General features: G+C 43.2%; 1 protein-coding gene and 1 long non-coding RNA gene across 4 annotated transcripts in view; one reads left to right on the forward strand and one right to left on the reverse strand.

The window, feature by feature from the left end:
* ADAMTS2 (ADAM metallopeptidase with thrombospondin type 1 motif 2) overlaps window positions 1-10,261 on the forward strand; it is a 399,572-nt gene extending 389,311 nt beyond the window's left edge. For all 3 annotated transcript variants that reach the window (XM_050961509.1, XM_050961510.1, XM_050961511.1), the window contains 3 exons: window positions 789-918; window positions 2,007-2,096; window positions 6,981-10,261. In XM_050961509.1, coding sequence (XP_050817466.1) covers window positions 789-918; window positions 2,007-2,096; window positions 6,981-7,441 — 681 coding nt within the window. In that variant the 3' untranslated portion in view covers window positions 7,442-10,261. The remainder of the gene's footprint in view (window positions 1-788; window positions 919-2,006; window positions 2,097-6,980) is intronic.
* Window positions 10,262-12,297: 2,036 nt separating this feature from the next.
* On the reverse strand, window positions 12,298-13,304 carry LOC127055072 (uncharacterized). The gene is made up of 2 exons (XR_007775395.1): window positions 13,225-13,304; window positions 12,298-12,926 (listed from the first exon to the last, which is right to left on the reverse strand). It is a non-coding gene; the product is annotated as an uncharacterized LOC127055072 (long non-coding RNA).
* Window positions 13,305-20,715: the final 7,411 nt, after the last annotated feature.

The following is a 20,715-nucleotide window of genomic DNA, read 5'->3' on the forward strand; positions in this document are numbered from 1 at the left end:
AAGCCATTATGAGGGAAGGATACAAGTATTGAGTAAAAGGGATTTCAGGCTAGTTGTTCTTCCAGTGCTACTTTTTCCATACAAAGCAGATCCAATGGTTCTAGCAAAGTAACAGGAGTCGGGAGTGCTAAGCTTCCTATTCCTGGCTCTTCCACTAACATAGTGTGCAACTTTGTAAGTGTGCACTTACCCTCATTGTGCTCAGTTTCCCCATGTGCCAAGGATTTACCAACTTCCCAGGAGCATTGCGAGGCTTGATCTATTCATGTCTGTAGAGTGCCCTGAGCTCATCAGCTGGAAGGAGAGATGCAAGTGTAACGTAGTGGCATTACATGTCAAAGTACTCAAGTTGAAAAGATACCATACATCAAAATTATCTCTCATGATGGTTCTCCATGAAGCAATTTACAAAGTGTAGCTGTGTCTGTAGGAACATTTGATTTTAGCCCAACAGGAGCCATAGGATTGTGTTTTTTTCTTCGTGGCTTTCTTAAGAATTGTAAGCACTACAGTTCAGGATAGATGCAGTGGCTAGATGGCTGTCATACAGTCTTATTCATATACTGCTTGGACTTTGAGCTCTTCTAGGGAGGGATCGTGTTTTCACAGTGGGCTCTCACCAGGGTTGGAGAGTTCTGTGAATGCTCTTGTAGTATGAATGTGATAACATGGTTAGGTCAAATTATGTACCATACGTAGCTGGACTGTGGTCCAAGACAAAAAGAGAATTCCTAATAAATCATGTGCAAAAGATGAATCTAGGCCTAATTTGTGCATTTTCTCCCCAGTGCTCTGTAACTTGTGGAAATGGCACACAGGAACGACAGGTTTTGTGCCGGACTAGAGACAATGCTAGTGGCTATTGTAAAGATGACAAACCGGAAACAGTGAGGATCTGCAGACTATCTCTGTGCCCTAGTAAGCACTCTGCTCTTTGTTGTTGTGACTGGCATGTTTTGCTAATTTTGAAAACGTTATTGCAAGTAAACGTGTTTAAACAGTGAAGCCCTGCGTAACTGAATTCACATGCATGCAAGAGGTTAATTTGTATTCAGCAATATGTGCCAGGGGTTTCGAGTGTCAATGAGATTGTGGACCTGTAAGTGGTCTGTGTGGCTAGCATACTTTCTATGCCTCATTATTTCACAGTGATATGGGACACTAGCCAATCCAGCTGCTATGATATTGCAGGCCAGAAGCCCAGAGAACACTGAGGTGGAATTATGGGAACTGCTCCTGCTCAATGCCAATGATTCTGAGAAGTGTTGGGATTGGCCAGAGTGTGGTGGGGCGGTACCCATTAAAAGCAGCACTGTGCAGAAGTGGGCCTCTTCCTGCTCCATCTCTCCACCAATGATATCTCAGGGCTGTTGCTCTCTTCCTGTCACTTCTATCAACACAGGTCATCTTTAGGAGTTACCTTGTTTGATGTTTCAAGGCTACAATATATTTGTGTCCACTGAGCCTGTTCCTGTCCTCACTGGTTTTTTTTGCCATTTGCAAATGTTGCCTGTGAGATCATTTAAAAATGATAAACTGCAAAATGATACAATTTATTAGCAAACATCAGTACAACTATTGAGAACAACAATTATTGAATACTAAGTAAAAATATGGCCTTGGAGTTAGCCTGTGGACTTATTAAGAAAAGTATCACTTATATGTACCCTGCCAAAGATCCTAAAGAGTGCAGCTGTTAAACACAAATCTGATGACCCTTAGACTGCAATACATGATTAATACTGCTACTGGAAACTGGTACTTTTCAGTCTTCCTTCCAAGTTTGCTATTACACTCCAAACCAGGGAGCAAAATTATTAATTAATAGCAAATTGAAAAAAAAGACATCAGCTCTTCAGTTATTCTAAAAGATACCAGCTTAGCAACATTCTAGTCTCACTCACTACTCCTTTTTCCACTCAAGCCAGCTCAATCTGATCAGTTATGACATAGTACAGCTATTGATGCTAATATATTTTGTGCTTACATTTTTTCCTCTATTCCAGGAAATGTTTCTGATCCATCAAAGAAAACTTATATGATACAATGGCTGTCAAGACCAGATGGAGATTATCCCATCCAGAAAATATCTTCAAGTAAAAGACCCATTTATAACTCTGCTTTTGCCCTTAAATGCATGCCACATCAAATGTGGACTTTGCCTTTTGCTCTTTTCTTCTCTATCTATGGAAAATTCCCTTGACTTTACCAAGTTAAACCTTGGGCTGAATCTTTTTTTCCTCACTGGGCCCTTGGTGCGCAGTGTCTTTCTTCTCTGGAGCTCGTGCACCAATGATGGCGGAGGTCTTGAAGTTGTTGGATGTGTGAAGTAGGATCTCTGCAGTATGTTGTATGTTGCACTCCTCTGAAAGGGAGCTGGAGTCAGTTTGCTTGTTGGTTGGTGATGGTGAAAAAAGGCTTACTGGTTCATGATGTTCAGTTTGATAGCAAAACTGAGAACTTATTGTGAATGTGATCACATCACAATGATGACACCGTGTAGTGCTAAAGTTCTCCTTTATCTAAAGGCTCTGAATCTCATAACATACTAGTTTTCCTTTCGGGGGTAGTTTTTTGGATGAAAGAATTCATTCCAGTTTCTGTTGCAGTGTCATTGCTTACTTATCCATGCTGCTCAACTTTATTCCTAACTTAATAACTGTGTTTGTTTTTTGTGAAGAGCTTATTATTACAAGTAGCTCAGTTTCTGTTGATATTTTAAATGCTGCTATTCTGCTGTATGCTTTCTTCAAACTCTTACCTGTTTTGAATATTTTCTTTTCAAAAGCTGCAAGGTTCTTTTTTTCTGCATACAGTTTTGCCAGAGTTTTGTATATTTTTCCTATGTTTTTGTTAAATGTAAGTGGTCCAAGCTATAAAGATTTATTGGTGGTGGTGTTTTTAAACATAGTTGAGGCAATATGATATTTTCATAGACTATGATGTCTCAAGTTGCTCAACATTGAACTACTTATGATCATTACATCCATTGGTCTTTTTTCACCATATGCATGTTTGACTTGATGGGTATGATTGTGTGTGTGTATGTTCTATATGTGTGTCAACTGGCAAACATAACAGTATGAACAACTATAGAATTACCTCAATTTTTATTGCTTTTTTTTTTTTTTGCATAGAAAAATTTTTTTTTAGAAAAATGCCTTAATGTTTAAATGTAATGGCATTAAGTACCAGACCCAGCTTTAAATACAAACAGTACACTGGAAACATGAGTTAATCTTCATAAACAGCATTTTTACTTGAATGATAAAATTATTGGAAGGAAGTAAATTTAATCAAAGGTTAATTTGCACAGTCCATGTACATTTCATAAAGAAATGGTCATTATTTACTGTTTCAAAATTTAATTGCCATTGTTGCTTCACCTTATGTGTTTGTGTTGAAGATTTGGAATTCACTATGCATAAAACCATTTGTGACATCAAGTAATAGTAGAAGCATATCAATTTTTAAACAGCAGTCTTTGAGTTACATAGTAAATTGCTACCTTATTCCACTGATCCTATCCTTTAGAAAGGTGGCACTTTCAAACCTTTGGCTCTTCAGCAATGTAGCACTTCAAACTTGTCATTATCATGTGATCACATATTTAAATTTTGCTGTTAATATGATAATTTCCTGAAACATGTTAATAATTTACATGACAAGGTGAAAAAGCAAAGACACATCCCTGGCACTGAATACTGTTATGTAAAATAATTGGTGTTTAACTGTATAAATATATTCATGACTGTTACCTTTAAATAGACAAATGTTTAGTGATGTTTCAAAATATGGATGGCTATAGAGAACGGTGCCATAAAGGTATCTGGGCATTGTGCACTATGTCTATATGCACTTTGGTTTATCAGGGATATTTTATTAGTGTTTTGTATGTACTGAACATTAATATTAAAGATGTGCCAATTCATCTTGCTTTCCAATATTTTTATTAGACCAATTTAATATGTACCAAAGTGACTTTGAAACTGACTTATTTTTTTCTTAGTGATGATTTGAAGACATACTGCCAGTCTGTCATACATACTGCAAATAAAACAGAAGTTCAGCACATCTGACTATTTTGGTTTGGAAAGACAATATACATTTCATTTTGATCTTCATAAGTTGCAAGGTTTTGGAAATTTATTCATGTAAAATATATGAAACTAAACTTTTATTAGCTACTGGAATTTGATTCTCATGTAATTTTTATGCTTGATTACTGCATGTTTTTGCTTTAAAAAAGGCATTTTTCTAAAGAGGCATCTATTAACTCTTATAATATATAGACAAGAATGGCTGTGCCTTTTGAACCTAAATTTAAATGTTAGCTTGCAGAAAATTCAACAGGTACTGTATATTTGGAAAAGCTTGTACTAAAGCCACATAGGGCAATATGTTCAAGGGAGCCTCAACACGATCTATAAAACTTTCTGCATGCAAAAACTTGCACACACTAAATTACATCTCCAGGCTTGAAGCTGCTTTGAAAATTTGTCCAAAACTCTGTTACTGTTCTCAGATTTCCAGGAAGGAGTTCCTTTTGATTGTTGTCTGAGTTTATCATCTGAAAATAAACTGACAAATTAAAATAAGAACCATATTTTTGTTTTTCTACAGAAAATGCAATAATCAATGGATAAATGGGTTAGTTTAAAGACCAGTAGTTTCAGTCTTGTCAATCAACCCTAGCTTTTCAAAGCAAGAACAATAGTTAGTTATTAGCATATGCTAGACTGATATGTTTGCCAATTAAACACTATAACTCCCTATATTTGTAACTGAGCATGAATGAAGAGCTGACACCTATGCTTTCTAAATTCACATAATATTTCTGAATCTGCTGTAGTGCTGTAAGTTGCTGCAATGTTGCTGAGAGCTTAAATAAGAGGGTGGCAAAGTATGGTATCAGTAATGCTAAACATATGTGGCTTTATGTATATTCTGCAATGAGGTATACTGTGAATTAAGACAAGTATTTGAAATGATATATCTTGTCATATAAGAGTTCACAACAACTTCTATTATCATTACTAGTCAATAGGTATGATTGTGTTCCCAAGATAATGCAGGAACTTTCACCTACAGCTGGCTCCTGGGTTACTGCAGAAGAGGGCCCCGGGGCTTATAAAGTGACAGTCAGCATTGTAGCTACTGAGAAAATAACTTGTCACGATTCAAAGTGTCATTCTAACCTACCTTCTTCCTCAGCACTTTCCCCAGTCTGGGTTTATTTGCGTGGCAGGAATTAATGTAATTCTGTTTGCTGCAGTGCTCCAGTACCTCCTGGTTCTAGGCAAGGCAACAGTCACCCTGTCCATGCAGGGGGACAGACAGCGCACAGTGACTCCTCTGTGGGTCAGGGCCACCCAGAGGATTCTGGGGGCCTGGGGTCTTTGGCGGTGGGGGGCCCCTGCTTTGGCGGTAATTCAGCGGCGGGGGGTCCTTCCACTCTGGGACCCGCCACTGAAGTCCCCCGGGGCCCCCTGCTGCCGAATTACCGCCGAAGCGGGACCCGCCGCCGAAGTGCAGCCCAGTCTTCGGCGGTAATTCGGTGGCAGGGGGTCCCCGCTACGGCTCTTTGGGGCCTTTCGGCGGCAGGTCCCAGAACGGAAGGACCCCCTGCCACCGAAGACCCGGAGCAGAAGAAGCTCCGGGGGCCCAGGCCCCGTGAGAGTTTTCCGGGGCTTCTGGAGAGAGTGAAGGATCCCGAAAAAGTCTCCTGGGGGCCCCTGCGGGGCCTGGGGCAAATTTCCCAACCCTCCCCCCCGGGCAGCCCTGCTGTGGGTAAAAGAGAGAGAGGTGGAAAGTCCTAGCCTTGTTCACTTCCACTCCCCAACTACTGATTGAAGATTGCACCCCAGCCAGTCTGCCCCAGGTGGGGAGACAAGGATTTTAGTAGTTTCTGACTAGACTTGGATAGATGCTCTAGAATAAGAAGATGGCTAACCCCCCTAATCCTAAACTTTGCCACACACAGTTCATTGACCCCAGGATCTGGCCCAGTGCATTCATTGTGACTCATTCAGACTAGATGATCTAAATAATCCCTTTGGGCCTTAACATCTATTAATTATCCTGGTTTAATCTTGATTAAGTATCTTCATTCCCTGATTTACAGAAGACAGGGGTTTGCAGGGAGTCTCCCAGTCACTAATGTCAATTAGCACAGTTCTACCTCGCTTGTGTGAAAAGCTCACCAGATTCCAAGTTCCTCCTTAAAGGCAGACAAGGTTTGCTCCAAAGTCTTCACAGTTCTCTCAGGCAAGATAACCATTTAGGAAATGCCACCACATTCAGACTGAAAGCTAGACAGCTGAGCATTGACTTTCATATCAATTATTTTAAATTAGAAGCTATACACAGTCTCAGACAAGGCTACTGTTTTTTGAAGCTCAGCGATGTGCATATAAAAGTAAGCCCAGGGCTGAGATTAGTGGTCTTTTACACTTTAATCCCTCCTTGTTTTTAGTTAAGTCACTGTTACTCTGCATAACAGCATATAAAAGGAGTGAAGGAATAAAGAGCTCCTGAGAATAATTTGTGACTTAAGCTATTTGGAGGCTTAAGGTGGAATTCTGGAGTAACAACATAGCATTAGCAAGGTTCTTATGAGTTCACTACTGCATTGTCATGAAGTATGTCACCACCACAGCTTAGTGTTAGTATAGCGTAAGGGAAAGACGGGGAGTGCATGGATTTATCATAGAGATGAGGCCAACATGCAAAATTCAGATCTGGCTTTGATCACCCTAGAGTTTGATGGTGTCAGGATTTAGGGTCTCAGTTAGACCTGCTATAATTAAAAGGGTCCATTAGTCAAATTCCCAGCCCAGTTTGTATTTCAAACCCTGCCTCCATTGCCAAAGCCGGAGTGTGCCTGTTGCTAATTTTATAGGATATGACTTTAAATGCTCTTCTGCAATAAGGCATCCCCCACATGCTGTTTATTTACCTTTCCTCTTTTTCTCTTTCAGGGGAACGTTGCCAAGGAGACAGGTCCATGTTTTGTCGCATGGAAGTTCTCTCTCGTTACTGTTCAATGCCTGGTTACAATAAGCTGTGTTGCAAGTCCTGTAACATGTATAACAACATAACAGAGGATGATAATGTAACTGATTCTAACCTAAATAAGAACGACATTGAGGAGGATCTCCTATCTACCCTTACTACTCCTACTGGGCCGGTTGTCATGCAGGCTACTGCTAGTCCTCCTCTTGTTCCCAAATCAAATGCCACCCATTCCAATGCAACTGAGGACCCCCCAGAAATTAATGTAGTAGATGTGTCATATAAAATCGATGGGCTGGACAATGAAGTAGCACAGCACAACCTCATCCCCCGGAGGAGACTGACTTACGAAAGGACAAAGAACCAAAGAATTCAGGAGCTGATCGCTGAGAAAAGAAAAAGAGAGACTATTAGTAAGCTACATTAAAATGGAAATATGGCACAAACGACATTTTTTTCTCTTATAGAGATGTTACCGCCACCATAGTAATGCCCATGTCATAAAAACTAGAAAGAAAAAAGTGGTGCTATGGCAGAAATGCCAAATCCTAATGCCTAAACAAACAGAAATGTAAGATCGTTTCATAATGCTAGTATAAACATTTCAATGGCTAGGTTTACAGGGTGCTATAACGTACTAGTGCAATATCAGTACAGTATTTCACTGAATCCAAACAAACCTATTATCTAGCCCAGATCAGCAGGTTTATTGATTATGGGCTCTTTTCACCCCTCAATGCATTGCATAACTCCCAGGGAATGTGAATGGGAGTTACATTGAACAGGGAGGAGAACAGACCCCATTACCTACAAATGCCTTTAATAGTGACAGTCGGTTGATCAAGAGAAGCATTGCATCAAACCAAACACTAAATTACTTCCAGATTCAGGAAGGTATTTAAGAACATGCAGGACTTTAAACATGCAAGTAGTCCCACTGCCTTAAATGGAACTATTCTCATGGCTACACTTACATGGACACTCGTGTACCTTTCTTAACTGGGATCTTACATTTGAGATTCTTTGTACAACCATATATTTAATCTCAGTTCAGAACTGATAATCAGTAGTTTGCATGTCCCCATAAACAATTTCAAAGCATTTTTCTAAGCATTTGCATCTATAAAAATTATTTACTATTTGACTGGACCTATTCAATTTAGACTGACAATGTCCTAGTCTTTTGAATGTCTTTATTTCATAAACTCCTGTAATACAATCTCCCCAATGGTTTTAGTTGACATTCTTTTCGGTCTACATTTTATCCACACTCTGTTTAACTTAAAATGACTGGAGTCTCTTTTCCTTTCCTTTCCTTTGGTGCTTCATAAAGAAAGCGTAATTGTGTGTGTTAACATTTTCCATGGTACAATGTTATGTCATTCTGAAGGAAAACAATGTGTATTATCAGTCTTCCCTTAGGACAGCTCTGGTGCAGCAGAAGTGAACAATTGTTCATCATGCTTATATATAAACATGTACCAAGTTTGCTTAGATCTTAGAGATGTGTAGCCTGACAGCCCTTTGAGTACTTCCTTTCCCTGCAATATCTTCTGATAGCTGAGGGCCTATATAAGCAACCTCACCATTTTCCCTAGCTCATTTTGGATGGCTGGTAGGCAGAAGACACATTCAACTTGGTGGTTTGTACCTTTTGGTGAGGCATGCCTGCTTTCAAATGCAAGGATGTTACCAGCCGACTTACAGGATATCTAATGTGAATAGTAGGTACTGAGCATTTGAGCCAAAGGCCACTAAGCTCAGTGGAAAGGCTCCCATTGACTTCTGTGGTTTTGCAAACCCTGGAATATTGTAGGAGTAGGAATTAAAAACTTTGTGGGTGTGAGGTTTGTTAATTTTGCTCTTGCCTACTGCGTTGACTTTCCCATGTCTGCTCAAGCTTGTTAATATTTTCCAGGGGATAAGGTCTCTTTGAAACTGTCATTTCATATAGAAAAGACAGGCAGGGATTAGGGCCACTTTGATACTGCCAGTTCACGTAGAAAAGGCAATTGAGAGGTGGCAAAATGCTCTCAATTCAAGTTTTTGATCTTGAAGTGAGACCATGACCTTGTATCTTCTCAGTTGCACAGCTAGTTTGGGCATATGCTAAATTCCCAATGCATATAAGATGTTACATAGCTTAGTTGCTGCTGAAGCAATGTTGAACCTGGCAGCCAGGCCCTCACTGAAAAGCAAACCACAACTGACTTTCTGCTGTCCATGATAGGGCCCCCAGTGCTGCTTTTAAACGTTGTGAGTGAATGGGTCATCTAGCTTCCATTGCAGTGTCCCAGTTTAGATTGGAAAGAGAGAGCGCTAATAGTATCCCGGAGTGCACTGAATTATTGAAACCAGCAGCTGAATCTATGCCCAGAAATTGTTGAAAGGACAAAAGCCAAGGGTTAACAAAAATAATTTACAAAGAATATTAGACAAAGTAGTAGAGAAGGGGCCAATTTTATCCCTGTTGTAATGCCATCAGCTTCACTTCCTCACAGAATGATGTGGAGGTCAATTCAAATTAATGCTTCTGAAGTGATAGGGGCATATAGAACAGCCTAAAGTTACATCAGGGCTTGATATAGGTAAAGACTCTTGTAACATCCCTGTGCTCTCAGGTTTCAAAGTATTAAATCAAGCCAGAGAGACTCAAGGAGCTACAATGCATTAGCAGACTCTGAAACCTCTTTAAAGGGGCTAATTGCTAAAGGGGGACAAAGATCCACACTCTCCCCATATACACTGTACTTACACAACCTCTTCCATTCTTTTCCTACAATGACCTCTTCTCTTGTGGCTGGTGGGAGAACGTTCCACTAAAGCAGGGGTTTCTTTTTGGTTCTAAAAAATAAAATTAAAGGTCCAGATTGTACACTAACGCAGGCCAGGTTGGTGTATGTGTTAAGTCAGTTGGTTGAATTAATGGCTTAGGTGAAGATAAGAACTCAGAGAAGGGAAGAGCTGTCTTGAAGATCTACCTATCTCATAGAACGGGAAGGGACCCCAAAAGTTCATGGAGTCTAGACCCCTGCCTAGCAGGACCAAGTACTGATTTTGTCCTAGATCCCTAAGTGGCCCCCTCAAGGATTGAGCTCACAACCCTGGGTTTAGTAGGCTAATGCTCAAACCACTGAGCTATCCTTCCTCCCCCAGCTTAGTATCAAACAGTTCCACATTTGATGCACAGTGCCATCTTCTACAATCCCCAAATGCATACAGACTGCCAAAACCTTCAGCAGAAATGGGACAAGGAAGAGAAAGGGCAGAAGAGATAGTAGGAAAATATTGTTTGCATGTAGCGGGGTGTACCCCACCCCCCCATGCTGTTTGTGATGGAGAAGAGAAGTAGGAAAGAAGATAGGCAGTGCAGAGAAGAGGAAAAGGAAGAAGCCGTAGGTGCAGCTGCTGGCTGAAGATAGTAGGGTGAATTTTCATGATTCCAGTGCTACTTTAGCTTAGCTAAGGCTTGTGATTTTATGCTACATGCTCAGAAAGTGGTGAAGTTGCTAGCTGTGGTCCTGGCTCATACAGAGGATGAGTTTGGAGCACCTCAGATGCAGCCCCAATAGATCTATTAATATTTGGCACAGCACTGCAAGCTTAGCCCCTTGTGCTATCAAAGGAGATGCCAGCACCTGTAACAGAGGCACAAAGTTATTATTAATCATGTTTGTTACATTGTTGCCTAAGGATCAACCAAGAATCCCCCACACACACTTGTACTAGAGACTGCACAGAAAGATCCGGCCATGAGACGACAGATAAATAGACGAGACAGACGACCTCTCTTTGTTTTTCCTGTGTGCTCCCAAGCATTGCTGACAGTGACCTGTGCTGTCTGTTAGGTGCCCACAGCCAAGCACAGGCCTGAGCATGTGGGAGTGTAACATTATGCAGCAGCAGCCTTTCCTGGGGGTTTCAGTGCAGCTAACAAGTTTATCTGGCAGACCCTCACAGTCTGGTTCAGAGGCTGCCATGTCACTTGCATAAAATATGAAAGTGAAGTCATGGGCTCCAAAAAGAAAAAATTGGGCAACTTTTATCTCAGAAAGTCTTAGCTAAAACAGCCCCTGTTCAGCTGCTATGCATAAAATCTAGATGCAGGAGAAAGCAGGGTAGGTTTGACTTCACAGCTTGTAGGAATGAGCGCTATTTTATGCTTTTCGTGTTTCCCCTGCTCTATTGTGATAGTTCAACTTAAAGAATACTCTCCCCTCCCCTGTATCACCCTAACTTTCGGTCTATGAGGGCAATGCAATAAACAGGGACCCCCCACTCTAACATAGCCAAACAGCACGTCCAGTCACACAGTAAACTAGACAAACCTATGTGTGGGGAAACCTTGAAGGTTTTGGAGCTAGGCAGGTAGCCACCAGACTCTAAGTCTCCACCTCCCCAGAATTATTTTCCCTCTATCAGGCCATGTGACCCCTTTCTCTCTACCCCCTTCTCTGCATCCTTAAGTGTTGCCATGGACTCCTCATGCGGGGAGGAGTTGATAGATGCTTGCAAAATTCATTTGGTCGCTTTGATGGATAACAACCCTGTACTGTCCTCTGGCACCTTCTGGGGTCATATTTCCTTCTTCACATAGAGCCAGGAGAGAACACATTTAAATGGTTGCTGCTGTTCCTGAATGCATGGAGTAGGTTTAGCAAGCCAGGAAGAAATACATGACAAAAAACCCACAACTCAAAGGTTGCCCTACAATTTTCCCATTACCTCCATAGAGCGGGTGGAATGCTGTGGGTTAGAATCTAACAGAAAAACCACATTTTCACTGAACCATCCCACCCTAGGAAACAGTAAATTTGCAGGGGGGGGGCGTGTCTGCTTTTCTGTATCATTTCACACAGCTCTACCCTGCACCCATGTTTTGCATAGCAGCAAATGACTAGATGCATTCTGCCTTATGTTAGAACTATAGGAGAGCCAGGGCCAAACCCTCTGGAGATGAAACTTTTGTCAACCTCACGAGCTGCATTTTGAGTTTCAAAGCTCGTTCAGAGTTCAGAAATAGTTTGGCACTTCAACACTTTCCCCTGTCCCAAGAATGATTCAGTTCTTAAAATCATGTACCAAGCTCCAGGGAAGCCCATCCTGTATAGGAGAAACAGAACACTCCACAGAAAGCAAGGCTGGTACCAGTATACATATGGTATTCATTAGGGGCCTGACTGAGCCATGCCCACAAAAGTTAACAGGTGTCTTTCCACTGACCTAGAACTCTTTCCTTTTTCAGCTGTCTGTATAGAGCTTTCACTCTGCCTTCTTGCTCTATTTTTGACTATTTTAATTCCAGTGGGTTGCTTTTCCACCTTAGGCTTTCCCCCCCCCCCCATGAAGTCAGTGACATCTGAACACAAATCAAACTCTTCAGTCCATGTTGTTCAGCAGGGTAAGATACTGGCCAATGAGGGTTTGCCACTTTCTCGTTACAATATTTCCATATGAGAAAGAATCTTACCCTAAACCATAAGAACTGCATTCCTTTAAACTGACCATAGTATTTCCAGTTCACAGAGAAGTGAAAAACCTAAATACCTTGCAGGATTTGGGCCACTCAGGTTAAGAGTAACCAACAAGAAGCAGTAATTGGGGTCTGGCTCACAGTTGCTTTTGTTCCTTTTTATGTGGTGGAATATATGAATTGTTTACAGGCCTGTTAAACTTCGGACAGCAGCTTCCTCTTGCACGGCTACTTTTAGTAGCATAGCTATAAACTGGGTAAAACCAATTTTATTACATGGTCTTTTAATGTTTAACCATCGCATAGGCAGTACCTTTTGATGCCTCCCAACCCCAGGGTACCAATTTAACACAATACCCAGGAATAAAAGAAAGGAATCTATTTAGTTGTATTTATGTAGTGGCCACTGGCTGTCTGATCTGAAAGCTGAAACAGTGTTCTCCCTTAAGCCCTCGTCCAGACTAACCCGCGGCATCGGCGGGTTAAAATCGATTGCTCGGGGATCGATATATCGCGTCTAGTCTGGACGCGGTGTATCGATCCCCGAGCGCGCTTACATCGATTCCGGAACTCCATCAATCCGAACGGAGTTCCGGAATCGACGCGGAGAGCCGCGGACATCGATGGCGCCCCGTCCAGACTGGTGAGTATCTCGATTTTAGAAATTCGACTTCAGCTACGTTATTCCCGTAGCTGAAGTTGCGTATCTAAAATCGATTTTAATTCCTAGTCTGGACGTGGCCTAAGAGAGAGGATTTCCTGGTAGGTATTCATATAGTCATGGAGATTAAGGGTTTAGGGGCCCAGCACCCCGCCCATTAAATCCAACCACCAAATTAATGCATCAAGATTTTGAACACAAGCCGATCAACTTTCTAAATTAATCTTTCTTTGCTCAGTATCTTAAAGAGACCCTAAAAATTAACCATATTTCCTTTGTCTCCAATCAACTCCCATTTTTAACTCAGCTAATATTCCCTTTAGAATTCCTGTAATCCATGGTATTCACTCACCAGTCCTGATTTTAACACCTTCCATTCAATATTTAGATTCTCTCAGTACTCACTTAAAATGCTTTAAGATATTTGAACAGTCTATAAATGGTGCTTTACTAGTACTCAAAGGGGCTGTATGATTTACTTTATTATAGAATGCATTTAATATTTTATATAATCACCTACAATGCACAGTATTAGCTATGTTCATCTGAAAAACTGTATGGCACTGCCATTCAATTACAATACATACGTCTTCACAGCAATTGCAATGAATAGCCATTTTCTGTATATTAAAATGTATATACAAATTAGAACTTTTACTTTTATAATTTATTAAAGTTCAAAGATCTGTGTTCTTTTGCAAAAGTGTTGAACTTTTCCCTTTGCTGACTCATTGTGTCCAAAGAAACATTGGATGTGAGTGTACGGAGGAAACAGGTGGTTTCAGACTTCAGTGAGTGTCTGTTTCCTTTCCTAGATGCTATGTTTAGTTCACTCTGATCAGGATGGGGTTGCTGCAGAAATCCTGAGCACAAACACATTGTTAGTGTTTGGTCTGGGCTAGCAGACCCTCAGCAAGTATAAATAGGCATAGCTTCATTGAAGTCAAACTAATGTACACCAGCTTGGGATCTGGTGCCACATGTGTTCTGCTGAAGCCTGTGAATGTCTGTCTTATTAGTTCACATGTTATCGACTTCGTCGATTTAGGGCTTGGCTACGCTGCAGAGTTGCAGCGCTGTTGGTGGGTTTACAGCACTGCAACTTGGTAACTGTCCACACCTGCAAGGCACATCCAGCGCTGCAACTCCCTGGCTGCAACGCTGGCTGTACACCTGGTCTGCTTGGGGTGTAACGATTGCAGCGCTGGTGATGCAGCGCTGCTCATCAAGTGTGGCCACCAAAAGTGCTCTTATTGGCCTCCAGGGTATTAGGAGGTATGCCAGAATGCCTGGCCACAACAACCCGGAAGAATGGCTGAACTCCGAGCTCCCCGGGGCTACTTATCTAAAAACAAACACAGCTGCTCTTTGCTCCAGCGAGCAATGAGCGGAGGCAGGGGAATTGCTTTGGAATGTTCACAGCTGTTTGCTTGAGGAGAGAGGGGAGTCCGTGGTGAGCAGCTGCTTATGTGGTATGAAGGCTATTTAGGAGTGCATAATTTGCAGTTAGTGAATAAGAGACGGGTGGGGGAAGGGGTCAAAACTTTTAAAATGATTGAAGGTAGGTCCTTAGAACTTGCAAGGCAGGGAGCTGAGAACAGTGTCAGCTCCAAAAATCCACTCTCTCCCCACCCCCCTGTTTTGAAAAGCACGTTGCAGCCACTTGAACGCTGGGACAGCTGCCCATAATGCACCACTCCCAACAGCGCTGCAAATGCTGCAAATGCGGCCACACTGCAGCGCTGGTAGCTGTCAGTGTGGCCACACTGCAGTGCTTTCCCTACACAGCTGTACGAAGACAGCTGTAACTCCCTGCGCTGTACAACTGTAAGTGTAGCCATACCCTTAGTTAGCTGGGCTTCAGTTTATGAATGGTATGTTACTTTTGCTTTGGAAGAGAGCTTTACACTGTAATTGTACCTTTCATAAAATACTTCCCCCAGACACATTCTCTTACATGTTTATAAACAGATTCACTCTAAAGCCTCTCCCCACTAATTGAACTCTGTTTCTTGAGGATCTGGAAGAGTATTGCTCTCCTTTTCTACTCAGAACTAGTACACAGCAGCATCCAGTGTGATGCAACATGTTCTTTAATCAAAGTAACTTACCATGTTCTTGTTTTTAGTTGAGAGGTGGATACATTTGTCTAGATGCCCTGGCAAAATACTGGATTAGATGCATCACTGGTTTGATCCCATATGGCAATTCCTATGTTCTCTGAATTCATACTGTTGTTGGTTCCTCTCTTCCCCCAAAATTTATGCATCTGATATAGTTTAGGCCCTGACCCAAAGGCCACCAAAATCGGAAGAAAGACTTCCATTGACTGTAGTGGGCTTTGGATCAGGACTTCATAGCACTTATTTTCAGGATGTTTTTAATGGTAGATCAAAGAGGTAGTTGATATTTTATTCTGAATCAGACTATTTTACCTTTAAACATTAAACAGAGCCTGAGACAGATCCTCCTTGAAACTGAAATCCTAATTACAGTTTTTATAATTTCTCTATTAATTGCAGATTTCGTCCCCATTAATGCAACTGAAATTCAGTTTGTTTGGCAGGGAAGGTATGTTTACACTGCAATAAATCACCCTCAGCTCGCCCATGTCAGCTGACTTGAGCTCACAGGACTCAGACTGCGGGGCTAGAGAATGCAGTGTAGACATTCAGGCTTGGGTGGTGCCCCAGCACTAGGACCCTGCAAGAGGGGGAAGGTCTCAGAAACCAGGCTCCAGCCTGGGCCCAGATGTCCACACTGCAATTTCATGGCCCTGCAGCCAGAGTCAGCTGACAAAGGCCACCTGCAGGTATTTTATTGCAGTGTAGCCATACTGTGAGAGACCTGAGGAAAGAGGAGAGTGTGGCTATTAGTTCGAAACTCTTGTAGCTTCACTTTCACTTAATATATCGTTGGAGCTTTTCTTTGAGTGGTGGGGAGGTATATATTTAAATTTTATTCTAGCTTTCAGAATACAGTAAACATAGGCAGCAGCAGCAAAGCATTTAACTTGATATGGAATAGACACACTAAAGAAAAAGCTTGTAAAACTCACCCCCAGAGCTCTTCTCCGCAATAGAGGCTTCTGCAGATGTTAGAGCAAGAGGCAAAGAGATAATGAATGGTTTCCTTTACGATCATCTTTAACCTATTATCTTCATGGCCTATTTGTGTCTTATTTTCCAGACTCTGACAGTATCTTGTCAAAAAGCTCTTAACCAAAATGCAACCATTGGTTACCAGCATCTGAGCTCCTCAGTGCAATTATTTGCAAGGAACAACTTATGCCATTTAGACATTGTATCTGATTGCACAGAATGTGCAGATATAAAACTGGAGACCACATTTTAAAAACAGTATCAAGACCTCTGAAGCTCACAGGTGCAGACTGGTAAGATTTCTGATGGAAAGCCTTTACAGTGTAAATGGCTTGAGGATTTTACCTATTATTTTAGGGCGTAATCCTGATCCTACTGAGGTCAATAGGAGTTTTAGCATTAATTTCACTGGGAGCAAAATCCAACCAGTCAGGGCCAGCTCCAGGCCCCAGCGCGCCAAGCGCGTGCTTGGGGCGGCATGCCACAGGGGGCGCTCTGCTGGTTGCCGGGAGGGTGGCAGGCGGCTCTGGTGGACCTCCCGCAGGTGGAGCATCCGCAGGCATGTTGGTAGACAGGATACTGGACTAGATGAACCTGCGGGACCGGCGAGCGGCAGAACGCCCCCCTGCGGCATGCCGCTGTGCTTGGGGTGGCGAAATGGCTAGAGCCGGCCCTGCAACCAGTATATTGTAAATGTACAGGCCTGAATAAAGAAACTCATACAGTTTTAGATCTTTTTAAATGGAAGAAATGTCTTGTGGAGATGATGGATTGTATGTTGCTCCATCAATTTTTAATTTTTTTTTTCTTTCAAACGTGAAAACAAATAGATCTGATGGCTCAAAATGATGGGATACAGAAACGGTCTCTTGCAGGCTACAAGTCTGAATCAAGCCCAGGTATATTATTGATTAGTAAAAGACTGTGGTTCTTCCTAAAACATTCCAGTGTAATATAAGAGGGTTTAAGCTGGGTGCAGACTTTTAACATAAGAATGGCCACACTGGGTCAGACCAAAGGTCCATCTAGTCTAGTATCCTGTCTACCAACAGTGGCCAATGCCAGGTGCTTCAGAGGAAGAACCCCATCAACTCATGCTATGTCAGACTCGAAAAGAAATGATGCATCATGTGCATGTTTATTTGGGGATGAAGGGAAGCCAGTGGGAATTGGGCACCTCAATACCTTTGAAGATCAGGGCCTCCCAATCGGTTCTATAGCTAGCAAAAAAGAAGTGGATCCCAGACGTTCACTAGAAAGGGTGTGCTAACTCCCAAGTATTAGTGCTGAGCCAGTACACATCCCCACCCCCCACGTTTCTGCAGATACTTGTTCAAATGCAAGATCTTCAATAGCTCCTCCCCCAAACCCTTTTTGAGTTAGCTAGTATATTCCTGGAAAGCAAGCATGAGAAGGGTGGTCTTGTGGTTAAGGTACTAAACGGGGACGCCAGGGTCAGGTGCCAGCTCTGCCAAGATTTCCCATGTGACCTTGGGCAGGTCATTTAGCCCCAGAGCCTCAAAAGTATTTAGGTACCTTACTGCCACCTAAATACCTTTGCAGATCTGGGCCTCTGCTTTCTATCTGTTACATGGGCCTAATACAACTTCCTTTTTTCCCACCTTTTCTCTGGCTTTCTATTCAGTCCCTTCCTCAAAGAGTTTACAGTCCAGTTCTTGCTACATGTCTGTAAAGCACTGTGCACAATGGGGCCCTGATATCAGTTGGGATCGCTAGGTGCCCTCAGAATGCAAATAATAGAGAACAACATATCAGGTTACTGCCAGCAAAGTTCATGCAATCAGCAAATATAGAAAAACCTCAAACATCAGTAGTTGCACTGGAAATCTGATTCGAAGAGTTAAGCTCCCCCCAAAATGAAATGAAACCAACACTGCGCTCCAGTGCTTAATTTGTGCTAGGACTGAGTACTTCTAGGCTTGGCAGCTCACAGCCCCAACCCCTCTGGGCTTGCTCCATCAGTTATGAACATAAAAAGCTTGATCCCCCGCACCTCTTTCATTACAAATTAAGCACTGCTGCTCTCATTTCAAACTATTAATCCTTACGAAGGAATGGCTCACAGCCCACCACCAGACTAAGAATTTTTCTTAAAATAATTTCAGACAACAAATACCTTGAAGAAACAACAGAACTGTGGGTTAAATTCACTGACTAACTCACTTGCTGAGATTTATCCATTCAGCTCTTTACCCTACGTGCATTAAAGCAGACCGCTATTTGGCACTGCAGGAAAAGGAAACATTAGCATAAGAGATTATTGCTGAAGGCAGAATTCTTCAGCTTGTTTGCATATTCTGCATTCAGACTGTAACCACAAATAGCAAACACATGTATTGGCTGTTTCTGCATGTAAAGTTAGGTCTGGCTCCATAAATCCACAAAAACAAACCCACTCCCTGTGAAATGGTTTACGAAGGTGCTAAAGCCAGTGAAAGTGATACATGAAATGTCAAAAACAACAGGTGCACTGCAGGGTTAACTTGGGTTTTAACTGCTGAGCTGTACGTCTTACTGGCCTATAGGTAGGGCTGCCAACTTTCTAATCGCACAAAACCAAACACCCCACTCTCCTGCCCATGCTCACTGTATCCCCTTCCCTCCCCCTTTCTCAAAGCTGGGGCAGGGAGTTAGGAGGGGGCAGACTCTGGGAGGCAGTTTGGATGTGGGAGGGGACTCAAGGCTGGGGCATGGGGTTGGGGTCCGGGGTCCAGGTGGCGCTTACTGTGGTTCCCAGATCCATGAAGTGCAGCCCCTAGGCGCCTACGTGGCCAGGGAGGCTCCATGTGCTGCCCTCAAACCCGCAGGAGCCGCACTTGCAGCTCCTGTTGGTTGTGGTTTCCGTCAATGGGAGCTGCGGAGCCAGCAGTAGGGGTGGGGTCAGCGCGCGGAGCCTCCCTGGCCACCCAGGCCCCTAGGGGCTACAAGGGCCTGGTGGCTGCTTCTGGGGTGCAGCGCAGAACCAGGACAGGCAGGGAGCCTGCCCTAGCCCTGCTGCACCACTGATCAGGAGCCATCTGAGGTAAGTCTGCCCCAACCTCCTACCCCAGCCCAGAGCCCCCTCCTACACTCCAAACCCCTCATCGCCAGCCCCACCCCAGAGCCTGCACCCCCAGCCCAGAGCCTGTATCCCTCCTGCACCCCAACCTCCACCTCAACCTGCAGCCCCCTCCCACACTCTGAATCCCTCAGCTCCATCCTGGAGCCCCCTCCTGCACCTCAAGTCCCTGCCCCAGTCCAGAGCCCCCTAATACACCCTGAACCCCTCATTTCTGGCCCCACCCCAGCCCAGTGAAAGTGAGTGAGGGTGGAGGTGAGCGAGCCACCAAGAGAGGGGAAACGTAATGAGCAGGGGGCCGTCCCTTGGGGAAGGGACAGGGTGAGGGTGTTCAGTTCTGTGTGATTCAAAAGTTGGCAACCCTGTTTGGGGCCTAACTTCTTGTAACACAACGCAAAGCTCCTGGCTAGTGTGTGAGCCCAGCTTTTCGCATACATGCTCTTTGTCTTTTATCTTTATATGTACACAGAGTGCTCTGGATTCTAGCCAAAGCCAACTAGTGTGGAGGGGGAGGAAGAGGCACCACAGACCCTATTAAGGTCCCTAAACTGCTAGCCCAGACCCCTGCCTGGGTGTGTATTTCCATGGATGTCAGGGAGGATGCTGCAGGGTCTGTGTGAGTGGATTGCACTGCAGGATCAGGGTTACACTGAGCAAATATTTTTGTCCTGGAACCAGTTTGCACTTTAGCCCTTCCACTTTCACAATGTAAAATACACTAATGGAGAAGTCACACAGCTACCTCCCATCATGCACTGCTCTGATAACATAAGGAGCAGCCAATGATGCTCTCAAAGGCGAGGGAAAATAGCAGTGCAGCAATTTATGGCAATAGTCAGTCCTTAACAGCCAACGTGGTTTATAAATATGAGTGACCGCTCTGCTGATGGAGGGGGAAGGGTAAACCCATCATCTATCTGTGACCCATCCCACTCAACCACCCAACAGCAGCTTAGCTAGCAGCAGAGCTGCCGCATTTCTCTGTTTTAGTCAGTCACAGCCACATGCAACTAATGTATAGCTACAGGGAGCAGCGATCTCATTATTTGTATGGCACCCAGTCCAGCAAAGCACTTGAGCAGATTGCAGTCAGTGGAATTACTCACATGCTTGAAGTTAAGCCCCTATTTAAGCAAGTGCTTAGCAGGATCAGTGCCATAGAAAGGGACAATGGGCTTCAGAAACTTTAGCTACAAATCCTGGCTCTGCTGCCGTGATGCTGTACAGCCTTGGCCAGATTATCAAGAGAGCTCCGCACCTATTTAGGTGCTAAAATAACTGGTAGCCAGATTTCTGAAAGTGCTCTGCACATTGGATGGCCAGCTGGCCCTCAGGTGTCTAAATGGGAATGAAGCTCTTCTGACAATCAGGTGCTAACTGTGGGTGC

Source organism: Gopherus flavomarginatus, chromosome 7, assembly GCF_025201925.1.
Source record: "Gopherus flavomarginatus isolate rGopFla2 chromosome 7, rGopFla2.mat.asm, whole genome shotgun sequence".
Lineage (NCBI taxonomy): Eukaryota > Metazoa > Chordata > Testudines > Testudinidae > Gopherus > Gopherus flavomarginatus.